The 14,586-nt window shown below is 37.6% G+C and overlaps 1 protein-coding gene across 3 annotated transcripts in view; it reads left to right on the forward strand.

The window, feature by feature from the left end:
• The window catches only part of MIPEP (mitochondrial intermediate peptidase), a 171,477-nt gene that overhangs the window by 17,492 nt on the left and 139,399 nt on the right, over window positions 1-14,586 (forward strand). For all 3 annotated transcript variants that reach the window (XR_013362922.1, XM_077868387.1, XM_077868386.1), the window contains exons 5-9: window positions 1,291-1,354; window positions 5,720-5,902; window positions 6,671-6,827; window positions 11,964-12,012; window positions 13,744-13,804. Coding sequence is in view for 2 of the 3 variants with exons in the window: in XM_077868387.1 (XP_077724513.1) it covers window positions 1,291-1,354; window positions 5,720-5,902; window positions 6,671-6,827; window positions 11,964-12,012; window positions 13,744-13,804 (514 nt within the window). In the remaining variant the exon portion in view is untranslated. The remainder of the gene's footprint in view (window positions 1-1,290; window positions 1,355-5,719; window positions 5,903-6,670; window positions 6,828-11,963; window positions 12,013-13,743; window positions 13,805-14,586) is intronic.

Consider the following 14,586-nt stretch of genomic DNA (forward strand, 5'->3'; position numbering starts at 1 on the left):
TAGCATAAGCTCTATAAGATACACTCTTGTTTCCTGATCCCCTGATACATATTTATCAGTCAGATTTACTTATGAGTGATATTACACTCTTATTTTTTGGACATCAGGGACCATGTTTTTCACTCTAATGTACTGTGTGTACCGGTCCATGCTTTCGTGGCACAGCATGATGACATCTTGTTTCCAGCACACACATAATTCTCTTCCATTTAGGATATGGTATGAATTCAACATTTTAATTCCTCTGGTGTCTAATGGGAAGTAAATTATATCAAATTAGCTTATAACTAAAAAGGGAGAAATGTCCTTCTAAATATAAGATATTACAGGAGAAAATTAATGAAAAATTGCCCCTTACTTTAGATACTATCCAAGATACTTTCTATTCCACTATTGTTGTTGTTTTTTTTACTATTCTGATGAAATTGTTACATCAGGGAAAGGGTAGGAAAATTAGGGCTTGCTCTTAAGTTTGCAGATGCATTCAATGATTATTAAAAATGTTCCTCTCCATAGTGCAAACTAGTACTAGTTCTGGAGATGGTGAAGAACCTTCCCTCACAAGTCTTAAGCCAATTTAGCACAAGGTGAATGGAAGCTGATAAGTGAGGAGCCTGCTTGATGGTCTCTCTTAGAACTCCCCAAATACTTTATTTGTATCCATGTTAGGAAATTTACTGTATCTTTACCTTGTATTCATTCATTCAAAAAGTATTTGTCCCTTTATGGGACCATGCCTTATGAAACATTCATGTCTTTACCCACAAGCATCTTAGAGTATATATAGTTCTGTTAAATATACATGCTAGATATAAAGTATATTATAGTTATATGTATACAGGCTTATCTAGTTGCAATTGGAAATCATTGAGTATTTATTTGGTGGGTTGCATAAAGTATGTGGCAAATATTTTTTGAAGGAAAAGCAGTGGATAATTGAAAGGATGTCCATTTCTTCTAGAAAAAAAGCAGAGCAGCAGATAAATTTGGCCTATTCGAGTAATCATCATTCCCTCGGTTCAATTTAAGGCTTATTATACCATTAGCATGATGTATATGATGCCAGATCATCCATAGGAGAGCTTAAATGCCCGGTCAGTCAGCTGGGTATTTTGCCTGATTTCTAAGATGTTAATTCCTGGTTTCAAACTAATTTATCTGTATGTGTGCATGCATGCATGTGTGTATGTAAACATTTGGCTTTTGGGGAATTTGGTTGAAAAAGTCCAATTTATTTAACAAGAAAGTGATTTTATTGTTATATGTTATAACCTGGGTTCTTATTTACAGGCGAGTGGCTGAACTGTTTATGTTTGATTTTGAAATCAGTGGAATCCATCTAGACAAAGAAAAGGTGAATCTTTCCTCTCTGCTTTTTTATGCTCATTTTACTAATATCTGGTTGGTATCTTTATTGCTACAGTCCTTGTACATTGCTTAAATATGCAAATCACAGAAACTTTAGGTTGTTTGTGTTATGAAGTTCTTTTATTAGTTATATTTGAATGTAGCACTCTCTGGAAATTTGTCCATTATGCATGATAGTTGAGAATTATGAAATTACACGAGACAGTTGAGGTGTTTGAAGTGTTGTGGCATCCTAGATGGGCGATATCAGGAAAGAGAGGCAAGTGAACAGGAAAGCTGAGAATGCTGAAGATTGAGGTCTGGGAGTGGAAGCACAGGGATTATCGCTGAGACCTTTACATGTGCGTGTTCATATTATACGTGTCTTTGACAGATCCATGTGGTTTTGTTCTGGAAGCAGGAAGCAGGGGTTCTACAATGTTTAAACTGGAACAGGAGGGACCTTAGACATTGTTCAGACCCCTCCTTTCACAAATAAGGAAATAGGACAAAATGATTTGTTCAAGTTCCCATCCTTTGTTTCCAAAATGTCTCACCCTGGCTGTTTCTCTTTCTAGAACACAGCATCCTAAGAAACTGAGTGCCTCATTTTTATATTAAGCTCAGGGCTGGGAGAATGGGGTGACTGAGCATCACTGAAAGATCTTCCTGCTCCATAGTTATCTCCTCTACTTGCCTGCAGTCTGTTATGGTTATGCTTTTTTTTTTTCTTCATAGGTATGTTTCTCCTAATAAATAGAGCACAAAGCCATTTACTTGAATAGAGATTAGTTTATCAGAGTACTTTGGAAAGTCGAGGTCAGGGTCTTCGGAATATGTAGCACCTACAATAGGTAATACCATTTTGCTTAGTGCTGGGTTTGAGTAATGCTGGGGCCACTTGCACACCTGTGTGTTTATGTGGCTTTAAGGGCTCAACACAAGACTCCTAACCTCAACCCTGAGCTGACACATGCCGCCCGGCAGTCCCCACGGCTAATAGGCTCTACTGTAAATTTATGTTGTTTAAAATTGACACATTGGCTCCTCTTCAAGCCAGTTCTTTAGTACTACTTCTCTGCATAATAAATCCACTAGTTTCTGTTTCACTCGAATAAAAATTTGGGGTGAGTTCACATTTTTAAAATTCCCTATACTTTCAAGTCTTAATCAGTGACAGAGTCCTTAGATCGTTTCTGTAGAGCTCCTACGTCTGTCTGCATCCCCAAAACAACTCACCCTGAAGCTTATCACCATGTACCTGGCCTGTCCTAAAGGTCTTTGTCTCCTGTCTCTCATTATAATTAATAGTGATTAAACATTTGCTATTTGAAGCATGCATTCTCATCAGAGCTTCATAATAGCTGTGAGGTTGTTTGAGTATTGTTATCATTCCTGTGTTGTAGACGAGGAACCAAGGCACCTAGCATTTATGTGACGTCACAGAGCTCAGACTCCAGAGCTTGCTCAGCTCTCCCTGCTCAGGTTTTCTGCTGGTCAGTTCAACCTGTCTGTGAACATTGGTGTGATTTCCTTAAAGTATTGATTCAATCATTACTCTTCTGCCCAGAACCTTTCAGTCACTTTCTGTTGCCTATAGCAGCTAATATGTAACAGAACAAACATGGTGATGCTCTCCTAGCTGTTCCTTGGCTCCCCTGTAACTCATTACACTGTGCCTTCTCTGTGTGGCCCTGATGTGGCTCTTCCTTCTCCTCTGTCTGCCCACCAGGCCTGCCTACCTTAAACCCCTGCTCATCCTCAGACACTGTGTCTGTGAAGCTTTTATCAATCCCCCACCTGGAGTTTTGTTTTCGTCTGAATTCCCATTTGACTTCTTTCATGCATGTGGCATTTATCTTTAAGTGCCTGTTACTGAAGCTGTTCCTATTGCATTACTTAGCTAAATTATGGGATTCTTAAGGACTAAGAATGCCAGTCATGTTTTTCCAGTTTTGGCCTCAGCAAATGCTGAATGACTGTATGATGAATCATAATAATTCTAGCTAATACTAAGTTTGATATTCAGAAGGAAGATAGTGGAGAATAGTAGACTTGCTAGTAGAGAATCTAGGCGAATAGTCTTGTTATTTTATATAATCCTCAGGAAAGATGTTTTTGAAACTTTACTCAAAGGTATTATGTGTCAAGTTAAGGTCTAGTCTATTTCACCAGCATTGAACCTGCTGCTTTTACTTCTTGAGTGTTCTTAAAAGGATAGCTGCCCTTCCTGGCATGTCACTCCCTGGAACCCACGAACCTTAAAGATGCAAGTAAAGTAAACCTGCTGAACTCCTCTCTCGTAACCTCTGTGTCTGTTCTCCAAGGTGCTCCACTAGGACAGGATAAAAGGAGACATGTTACGCTTTTTGAAAGAAACCCACCAACATAATGTACAAATTATAAAGGCCTGTATATTCTTTCTGTATTCTTCCTAGGTTATATTTTATTTAATTTTTAAGGTTTCTTATGAATATAACTTAAAAGTTTAAAATTGATGGAGGTATATGTTTTTTAGCAATCATTTGTTAAATAACACAATTGCATAGAATTCTTAGAGTAGAGTATCATATCTTTACCTCAGAATGATGGAATGCTATGCCCAGAAAATTGGTGAATGCAGGAAGTAACCCAGTTTTTAATATTCTGGGGGATTTTTAAAATTCTTTGAAATAGTTTTATGACTTTTTTTTTCCCATTGGTAAAGGCTTTGGGGAATATTTTTGGAAAGTAGTGTGATTTCCAAATCTTTCACCTTTTTGGTTATTCTGCTGGTGGCCATTAGGTGGCGATAGATGGCCATAATAGAGACAAAATCGGTAAAGAGAAACTTGGACTGTAAAGACAATGGAGTATCTGAAAACTAATTTTTTTCCATAAAGTTTGATTTCTCTATATTGTAAGTTTTTTTTTTAAGTAGGCTCCACACCAAGTGTGGAGCCCCACATGGGACCTAACGTGGGCCCCCATATGGGGCTTGAACTCAAAACCCCGAGATCAAGATCTGAGCTGAAATTAAGAGTCTGATACTTAACCCATGGAGCCACCCGTGTGCCCCTATCTTGTAAAATTTTTGGTGGTTAACATATACTTGATTTTCCCCCAACATCTTATCAAGCATATGTCGGCATCTTAAATACCTTTTTAAAAATTGTTAATGCTGCTTAACCATTTTTAAGGGTCATACTACAATTTAGAATGTGTTGAAGGCTAGTGACCACCATCCCAGAAAGAGGTGCATCTGATTTCACCAGGTGCCCATCTAGTTTTCTAGTAATAACAACTGCAGATTCCTCCTTGTCCTCCACCAGTAGATGGGATTGATTACATGAACCAGTTTATGTTTTTTCCAAAACATCTGTGGGCTCTCCCTTTGATAATACATCTTTTCTCAGGAGATTGTATGTCCTAAAGGTGTGACTGCAAGAAAAAGCCCACGTGGGTGTGCCAACGCCATCCACATCCTCTCCCGTGAGTTGGCGGGGTGACGTGTACCGGGCACGGAGCTGGAAGACCGGGCCTGCCCTGTTTGCTCTGTCTGGCTCTGCTTCCCACTGTGCTGCTGTCCTTCTGTAGCTGCTCAAGTGTGTGCACACTACAGGGCAGCCCCCTCTGGGTGTTCACTGTACTCCTGTGAAGACTTGCAAAAATATCTTTCCTTTCCCTCTACCTTTTTATCTCGTCATTTAGGACTGAGTATATTTTCAAACTTTCCCTTCCAATACTTGCTCTTTTTCTTAAAGATTTTATTCATTTATTTGACAGAAAGAGAGAGAGAAAGAGCACAAGCAGGGAGAGTGGCAGGCAGAGGGAGAGGAAGAAGCAGACTCACCGTCAGGCAGGGAGCCCGAGGTGGCTCTGGATCCCAGGATCATGACTTGAGCCGAAGGCAGACACTTGACTGACTGAGCCACCCAGGCACCCCTACTTGCTCTTTTTAGTCTACAACTACTTATATCGATACTTCAACTACCTACTGTTCTCCAATTCACTTAACTAAGAGGTTATTTTGGGGATTAGAGAAGGATTCTGTACTTCCAAATGTTGTTAATTTCAAAGATTAGTTACATAAAAGATTATAGGCATAAAATAGAACCCTGGAATTTATGTTAATCTCAAAGCATAGTAATACCATAAAAACTGTTAGGGTATTAAGAATCTATCAAAAATAGATTTAGCATACTATTTATAGGATATTATTATATGTTTTATAGATAATATATAAACAACATAGTATTCCTTTTATTTAGTATCTTACTCAATTAATTTAACCATATATGTTGCCTTACCACCTTTATAGATGGTCTGTTAAATCAGTTGTGAAAAATTACTTTAAATGCCTTTAAATAACTTTTACTCCCTCTGCATCTAGCGTAAAAGAGCAGTGGACCTGAATGTTAAAATCTTGGATTTGAGTAATACATTTCTTGTGGGAACTAACTTTCCCAACAAGGTTGAGAAGCATCTCTTACCAGAACACATTCATCGTAACTTTGTAGTCACTGGAAATCATATCATAATTGATGGTCTACATGCAGAAGCTCCAGATGACTTGGTACGTGCATTCCACTCTCTTCATAGTTCGGCTCCTGTCTGTATGTTGCTCCTGTTTTAACTCAAAATTCAGTGATAATGTCATCATACCTTTAAAAATACTTGAGTGTTACTAAGGCCTAAAATTTGACTGTGAGATTATTACTTCTGCTAATACTTTGAATGATGAAAATGGTTTATTCATATCTCATAAAGAACTCATTACTTTTTTTAAGATTGTATTTATTTATTTATTTATTTTTATTTATTTATTAATGAGAGACACAGAGAGAGAGAGAGAGAGAGAGAGAGGGGCAGAGACACAGGCAGAGGGAGAAGCAGGCTCCATGCAAGAAGCCTGATGTAGGACTTGATCCCGGGTCTCCAGGATCAGGCCCTGGGCTGAAGGCGGTGCTAAACCGCTGAGCCACCCGGGCTGCCCAAAGAACTCATTTTTAAAGTATGATAGATAATAATTGACATTTGAGACTACTTAGATTCTTAATGCCTGTAGTTTTAATCTGATTATGGCACATGCATTGGGTGAATGTTTGTTCCACCATAGCCTATAACAGAGAACTCCAGTCAAGGATGTGTTTGTATCCCATACTACAGAAGCTTTGTAGTATGGATCAAAAAGCTTTATTCATCCTGTATAAAGCCTGACTTTATTTTTAAAGCAATGATCACCTATAGAATAGAGAAGTGAGAGTTAGCCTATATTGTCATTGCATGGGCCTTTGTGTCATGGCACTTCTTATACCTTCTACCATTTACATTTTAAATATAGGTTCGAGAAGCCGCTTACAAAATTTTTCTTTATCCCAATGCCGGTCAGTTGAAATGTTTGGAAGAGTTGCTCAGCCACAGAGACCTTCTGGCCAAGTTAGTGGGATATTCCACATATTCCCACAGAGCCCTCCAAGGAACAATAGCCAAAAATCCAGGTAATCTTGTTCACCTACCCAACTTTTCAGGGTAAAATAGGATTTTTGCCAAACTGAACTTCTGATTTTAAATAGCTGTAAATTAGTGTTCTCTTTTTAATATACTCAGAGACCCATTTTTTGAGATTTTCTACATCTTTATATAAAACTGACTTCTAAATAGAGCTAATAATTTGACATACATTCTCTCCAACCATGGTAATTTATGTCTTGTGCATGTTGAGAGTAAGTCATACTTAAATTTTCATTGATGCTGATTTCAATTATTTTCATTTATTTATTTATTTATTTATTTGTTTATTTATTTATTTATTTATTTTTATTATTTTCATTATAACTCAGCTAGTTTCTGTGGTCAGCCTAACCAAATTGGTTAGAATTAGTGTGAAAGAGGAGGAAAGATCAATGTATGTGCTGAAGACAAGGTTGAATATAGGCTAGGGCTATAAAAACATATAGCTCTATAAACCTAAAAAGGAGGTTTATAGAGCTATATGTTTTTATGAGAGAAGAGTACGAAATGGGAGGATTTGTGTTGGGGAAAAAGCAACCTAGGGTTTGTGAGAGTCTTGCCTTGTGCTCTGTTGAGTTCTTTCTGATTTGTAATGTATCAAAGAAAACCTTATACAATAGTACTAATAATGTAAGTGTCTATAGTGGGTTTTCTCAGAGTCAGGAGTAGAGTAGCTGTGATGGTGGCATTGTCCTATTCAAGATACCTTTTAGAGGTTGAATCTCTGAGCCTTGGTGATGGGTTGAGAGGGAGGAGGAGATGGTGTGCTGGGTACCCTTGGTTTCTGGTTGTGCATCTGGGCCGGCGTGCCCTTCATGGACAGAGGGAATACTAGAAGTGAATTCTGTGTGAGAGGAAGATCACATTGTTCATTCTGTTCTGTCTTTATTCCATGCATATCCCTTCTCACTCTAGTATGTCCCCATCTTCTCCAAAGCGTTCTTCAGAGACGTCCATTTCCTTGACCTGTCAAGGCTCTCTGCAAAACCATGGGCTCATCACACTCATTCCTTTCCTTATGTTGTTCCCTGCATGGGCAACAGCTCCCACCTCCCAGTCTGTTAAATCTTACATGGTTTTTCATTGCTCAGCTCAAAACCTACCTCTTTCACAAAGCCTTTTCACTTCCCCGAGACACCATTGTTTGTCTCTGAACCCCTTATGTGCATACAATTTGTTTTCACCCCGTTTAACTCCTAAATAGATCTTATGTCATTTTTGTATGTTTTTCTGTAGTCATTGTTGTCACCAGATTGTTACAGTACTTTATTATTATTATCTGTATAGTTGATCCGTAAATGATGCAGGGCTGCGGACATCCCCGCAACCCTGCACAATCTAAAATTCACATGTAACTTTTGACTCCCCCAAAACTTAACTATGAATATCCCACTGTCGACTGGAAGCCTCACTGATAACAAAGGGTCAATTAACCCATATTTCGTATGTTGTATGTATTATATACTGTATTCTTACAAGAAAGTTAGCTAGAAAAAAAACATGTTATTAGGAAAAACATAAGAAAGAGAAAACACATTTATAGTAATGTACCATATTTTTCGAAAATACCTTTGTATAAGTGGACCTGCACAGTTCGAACCTTGATGTTCAAGGATCAACTGTAATAATAGTAAGATACTTACTCTGGGCCATTGGCCATTATTTCATTTAATTACTGCACAGCTGTGTGAGGTAGATGTTTGTATCCACTTCGAGGTTAGTTATAGTGCTAAAAAGTGGCAGAGCTGAAACCTAAACCCATGCTCTAAACTTATGGTCTTCATAAGCTGTTTGAGACTTAACAGATGATATAAAAGACATCATCTTCAGTCTTTGTTTTCATCCATTGATTCAATATTTACTGAGTGCCCACTACATGTTGGTGATTATCCCAGGCCCTAGATATAAATCTGTGTAAGACATGAAAATTTCTGCTCTTGTGCTGTTTATATTTCTATAAGGGAGATAAGAACAAAATAAATAGGTAAGGATCACAGTATGATATTAGTTACTACAAGTTGTGGAGAGAACTGAACAGGTTAGGGGATAAGGAGCATGAGTGTGTTGGGGTGGTGCTGGATTTTATTTTATTTTTTTAAAAGATTTATTTATTTATTTATTTATTTATTTATTTATTTATTTATTTATTTATGATAGACATAGAGAGAGAGAGAGAGGCAGAGACACAGGAGGAGAGGGAAGCAGGCTCCATGCAGGAGCCTGATGTGGGACTCGATCCCAGGTCTCCAGGATCATGCCCTGGGCTGCAGGCAGCACTAAACCGCTGCACCACTGGGGCTGCCCTGGTGCTGGATTTTAAACTGACTTGCCAGAGAGGGGCTTGCTGAAGATGAGGCATGTGCGCGTTGATTTAGAGGAAGTGCAGAAATAAGCCTATGGCTCACTAGGGAAAGTTCGTTCCAGATGGACACACAGTGAGTGCAGAGGGCCCTACATAGGTTGACCTGGTTTGAGGAAAAACACAAAGGCCAAAGCGGTGGACAGAGTGAGTGAGGGGAGTGGTAAGAGGCAGAGGCAGATAAGGAGGGGCTGTGTTCAGTAGGGCTTTTCCTCGAGTGAAGTGGCAAGTCGTTGAGGGATTTTGAGCAGAGAAGGAAGGTGACATGACTTAAATTTTGATGGCAGGTCATGTGCTGCTGACTCTGAGATAGACTGCAGAGAGACAGGGGTGGAGGAGAGGCCATGTAGAAGCTGTTTTGTAGTAATTATGAGAAGGATGGTAGCTTGACCAAAATGGTGGCAAAGGAGGTTGTGGGAATATGTCTGATTCTGGATATGCAGCATTTTGAAGGGGAAACCAAGGCTTTTAACCTGGTCAACTGAAAAGACATAGTGAGTTCCTGTTAACTAAAATGGGGAGGACTGGAGGCTTGGTTTGGTTCAAGTTAAGTTGAGATACCAATTGGTGTTCACATGGTGATACTAGGCAGTTGGATATGTATCTGTGGAATTGAGGAGAGAGCTCTGAGCCACAGATATAAATCTGGGTCTTTATTTATTTATTTAAAGATTATTTATTTTAGAGAGAGCGTGTGAGTGGGGGAAGCACAGGGAGAGGGAGAGAATCTCAAGCAGACTCCCTGTTGAGCATGGAGCCATGAGCCAAATGAGCCAAACTCTCATGAGCCAAAATCAAGAGTCAGACACTTAACCAACTGAGCCACCCAGGAGCCCCTAGGTCTTTGTTTAAAGTTTTGAGATTATATGAGATCTCAAAGGGAGTGAATGCATCTAAGGAAGAAGAGAAGTCTGGGACATGGGGTCTGGTGCCCTCCAGGTTTAAGAGGTCAGAAATCTGAGGAAAAACCAGTAGTGGCCTCCAAGAACGAGCATCAGTGAGAGGAGAAAAATGAACAGAGGAGGTGCTCCTGGAAACCACATGAAGAAGTGTCTTAAGGAGGGAGTGATCAGCTGACTCAAATGCTGAGGGCAGGTGCAGTCTGAAGAAGGTTGAGGATTGACCACTGAGGTGAGCAGTGTGGATTGGAGGTCACTGGATCTGCTGCAGCTAATGCCAGATGTCATCGCTCACTAGGGGGTTAGTATGGTCATATTTTGGAGTTAGGCTATTGTGCATAGAGTCACATTGGATGTGACTTGTGTCCTTAAGGAATTTAAAATTTAGTTGGTGGGATCCGTTATATAAATATAAAGATAAATAATTGTATAGGTCAGTGCCTTTTCAGTGTCAAAACAATGCTGTAGGATTTGAGGAGTGGGGGATGTTTGTCGGATGCTCATGTGGTTGTCAAGGGTTTCGTGAGGGAAGTGAAACTAGAAATTGGAGGTGAGGGAATGGTGAGCTTTCAGCAAGAGGCAGAAGGAGGGCAGGAGGGAAGCAAGGTTTTAAGGTGGCCATTCCTGCAACAGGTGAATTAGGAAATAATTCTCCAGTGAGGCATTTATCTTCAAACTCATTCTTTTTAATATGACAATTTTTCAGGTAGATGAATTGAGGTAGATTTTTCATGTGCAAAATAGCTAGAAAAACAAAAATGGGTGAAAGTGAATAAAAAATGTTTAGAAATAAAAAACATGCATAGACTTACTTGAGAATACTTCTCTATGCAGCTGGTATGATATCCTGAAATAAGAGTTCATTTTTAATGAAATAACCGTTTTTTCTTAAAGGTCTAATACCATTTAATATGGTACATGCGGCAGTGTTTTCAGGATTACTGTGTACGAGGCTTGTTAAGGATCAACAGTGGCAGGAAACCCCATGGCTTCTTGGTTTAGGTTAACCTCCGTTCTTTTCTCAGGCTTGTATTTTACTCAGAAAGAAGATGAATTGGAGATGGCAGGAAACTTAAAACCATATACAAGATCATCTGGAAAATATAAAAACAGTGTTTGTGGCAAACTCTAAAATACATGCGAAAGTTCTCTATACATAAATCAATGGCAAAAAGTGGTAAATTCAAAAATACACATGAAAAATTCCCTATCATGGAAAATAATCGTTGTTGTACTATGTTGCCTTTATGAGTTTGTAACAAATATATAATGACTAGATGACTGAAGTATTTAAGTACTTAAAATCCTAGCAGAGCTTAAATTTCTAATGTTCTAATTTTGGCATATTTTCTTTTGGTATTGATCCTGAATCGATTATTCTGCAGCTATATGTGAAAAATAAAAATAGTTGTCCAGAAAAAAACCTGATTTTTAAAATATAATTTTCAGTGAATCATGTTTCTAAATTGTACTGATATTTATAAATAAATCAAAATCCAGCTATCTTTTTTTTAAAACTCAGGAAAAATTAGAAAGCTCTAAAAAACTTATTTTTCTCTTACACGTATGAGTAGATAGAAACACACTGAAATTTTGACCCCCCATTCATTCCTCATTTTGGGGTATAATGGAAGGCTTTGGATTATTACTATATTTGTTTAATTCATTTTCTGTTAAATTGATCATCATCATCTGGAATTATTTATTATATGCCTAGTATATGTTAGCAGCCCTGGGACCTTTTGAAAATGATCACTTGATGGCATTGTAGTGCATAGATTATAACCATTACATTCCAACTTTAACAGGTATGTTCATTTTATTTTATGTAATTAAAGATATTTTCTTTTGGATTTCATTTTTAGAGACTGTCATGCAGTTCCTTGAGAAGCTATCAGACAGACTTTCTGAAAGGTTAGTTTTTTTATTCTACTCTTTAGAGTGTGTATCATGTAGTTTTTTATAAAATAAGACTTGATTTATAAAAAATTAGGAGGTGGAAGTATGGGAATATTGGGTCAGATCTGTGGACTAAAGAGATTGGATTAACTGTGAGGAGATTTAGCAAGCACACAGCTGTCTTTCTGAGGTGATAATCTTGAAAACTGAGGCTGACCCCTCTGATTAACTACTTCATTGCCATTGGAACCCCTCATTGATGTGTAATTAAAACATTTGGTGGTATGAGTTGATAACATGTTCTGTCTCCCTTTCTGATATTTCCCACTCATTTTTTCTCCTTTCCCCTTTATTCCCTTTCACTATTTTTTATGTTTCCCCAAATGAATGAGACCATATAATGTTTGTCCTTCTCTGATTGACTTATTTCACTCAGCATAATACCCTCTAGTTCCATCCACGTCTAAGCAAATGGTGGGTATTTATCGTTTCTAATGGCTGAGGAATACTCCATTGTATACATAGACCACATCTTCTTTATCCATTCAACTTTCGATGGACACCGAGGCTCCTTCCACAGTTTGGCTATGCCTTTCCATCTTTGATAGAATTTCTTGTCTTCCACTGGTGCTTTCTAGTCCTTTGCTGAGAGGCCACACTCCAGTAGCCTTCAGATACCTAGGATTCCAGGAAGAGGCATGTCATAGTTGTCTCATAAAGCTGTCTAAAATTTCATTTGCCTTTTTGACTATACTAGCATGTTAAATTTTAGCTCAGATTTCCATTTTCTTTTATTATAAACTCATGCCTTAGAACCCAATCCTCTCTAATTTGGATTATATCTATACACTCTAAGCTTTTCTTTTAATCTGGTGAACCATTGTAGCTTTGATTTAATGAAGAGGCAGTGTTAATTATGCGGTTAGTTGAGAATTTACTCTACTTTTCTTTATTAGTTAAGTGTTAGTATTCTGTCTTCCCTTGTATGTAACAATAGATTATATTTTGAGCAAGCATGCCATCAGATTTTTACAGGTATATATAGGAGTTCATTCTAACAAAAAAATTCACATTCTATTGACATTAAGCACATATTTGATTATTGCCCAGCTAGAGGTTTTCTGTAGGAGAAAAATTATGAATAGTAACCTCTCTTTATATTTTTTTATATAATTATATATTTTATATAATCTCTATATATTTTTTAAAAAGGTAATTTTGTTAGTCTCTTACCTTTTTAATGTATAGCAAAGAGCGGTGATTTAAAGTTTGCTGGTTGTAACCTTTACATGTATCTGTAACATTGCTAATTTTTCCAAGCTTTAATACTTTCAAGTCCTATATCTATCTGCTAGGATGTTTTCAAAGACAAATTGTGATAATTTACTGATGATGTATTGCTGCCCCTTCTAACACAGGTAAAATTTGGACTAATACTGCTTTACATTTGCATTACAAATTACTTCTAATTTTATCATGAATACTGGGGAAAGTTACATAAGAAAACTAGTTCTTTTTTTAAAAAATTTTTTATTTAAATTCAATGAAGTAACATATAGCGTATTACTAGTTTCAGAGGTAGAGTTTAGCGATTCATCAGTTGTATATAACACTCCCTGCTCATTACATCAAGTACCCTCCTTAATGCCCATCACCCAGTTACCCTATTTCCCCAGAGAACTAGTTCTTTAATAATGTAATTATTAAAATTTTCTCCTAACAATGAATGATAAACCTATTTTACAGAACTATAAAAGACTTTGAGATGATACGAAGGATGAAAATGAAACTAAATCCTCAAAATTCTGTAAGTGACAATTTTGGAATATTTTGATTATAATTTAAACAGTCTATCAGCTGAAGTCCTTATCTTTTGACTCTAGAACTCTTGTGATATATTAAAGGTGTGTATATTCTTGTTTCTGATCCTTGGTCTTGGTTCTGAATCTTGGGTTTGGTGAATAAAGTATTGAAATACTTGATCCATATGTCTGGGTTTGACATTTCCAGGAAATCAGTATTTTTGTTGGTTAGTTGACATCAATGCACACATATGCTCATACACATATACACACCTATAAATGTATGTTAACAACATATGTTAATATACAGTCACACGAAGGCTGCTTCCATTCTACCGAAAGTGGCCTTCTTAGTTTGAAGCAGCCTTTGAGAAAGCTCAGTGGAGGATTGATCTGGTACATGGCAGTTTAACCATCAATGTTAACATTGCAGTTTACTTTTTTATTTGCTAATTTATGGAGCTCAACTAAATAGATCGATATTGACTTCAAAGGTATACCCCAACTTAACACACTTAAGTGTTGTTTTTAATCATAAGGTTAAATGGTCACTTGGTCTTACTGTACAGGCTTAAATGTCCTTATGTCCAAAAGCTGCCCAAGTGATGCCATGCCCTGAAAAGTGATGGGATTCCAGATACGAGGACCCTGGTTCCTACTTGGTTCAAGGACACAGCAGGGTTGCTGGTTGTATCATTTTCCTGCAGGTGCCATTGTTGGCAATTCTTGATTTGGTGCTGCTGCCAGGGCCAAAATCATAGAGAACATTTAGGGGAAATGAGCCTTG

The sequence above is a fragment of the Canis aureus genome, chromosome 24 (genome assembly GCF_053574225.1).
Source record: "Canis aureus isolate CA01 chromosome 24, VMU_Caureus_v.1.0, whole genome shotgun sequence".
Taxonomy (NCBI): Eukaryota; Metazoa; Chordata; class Mammalia; order Carnivora; family Canidae; genus Canis; species Canis aureus.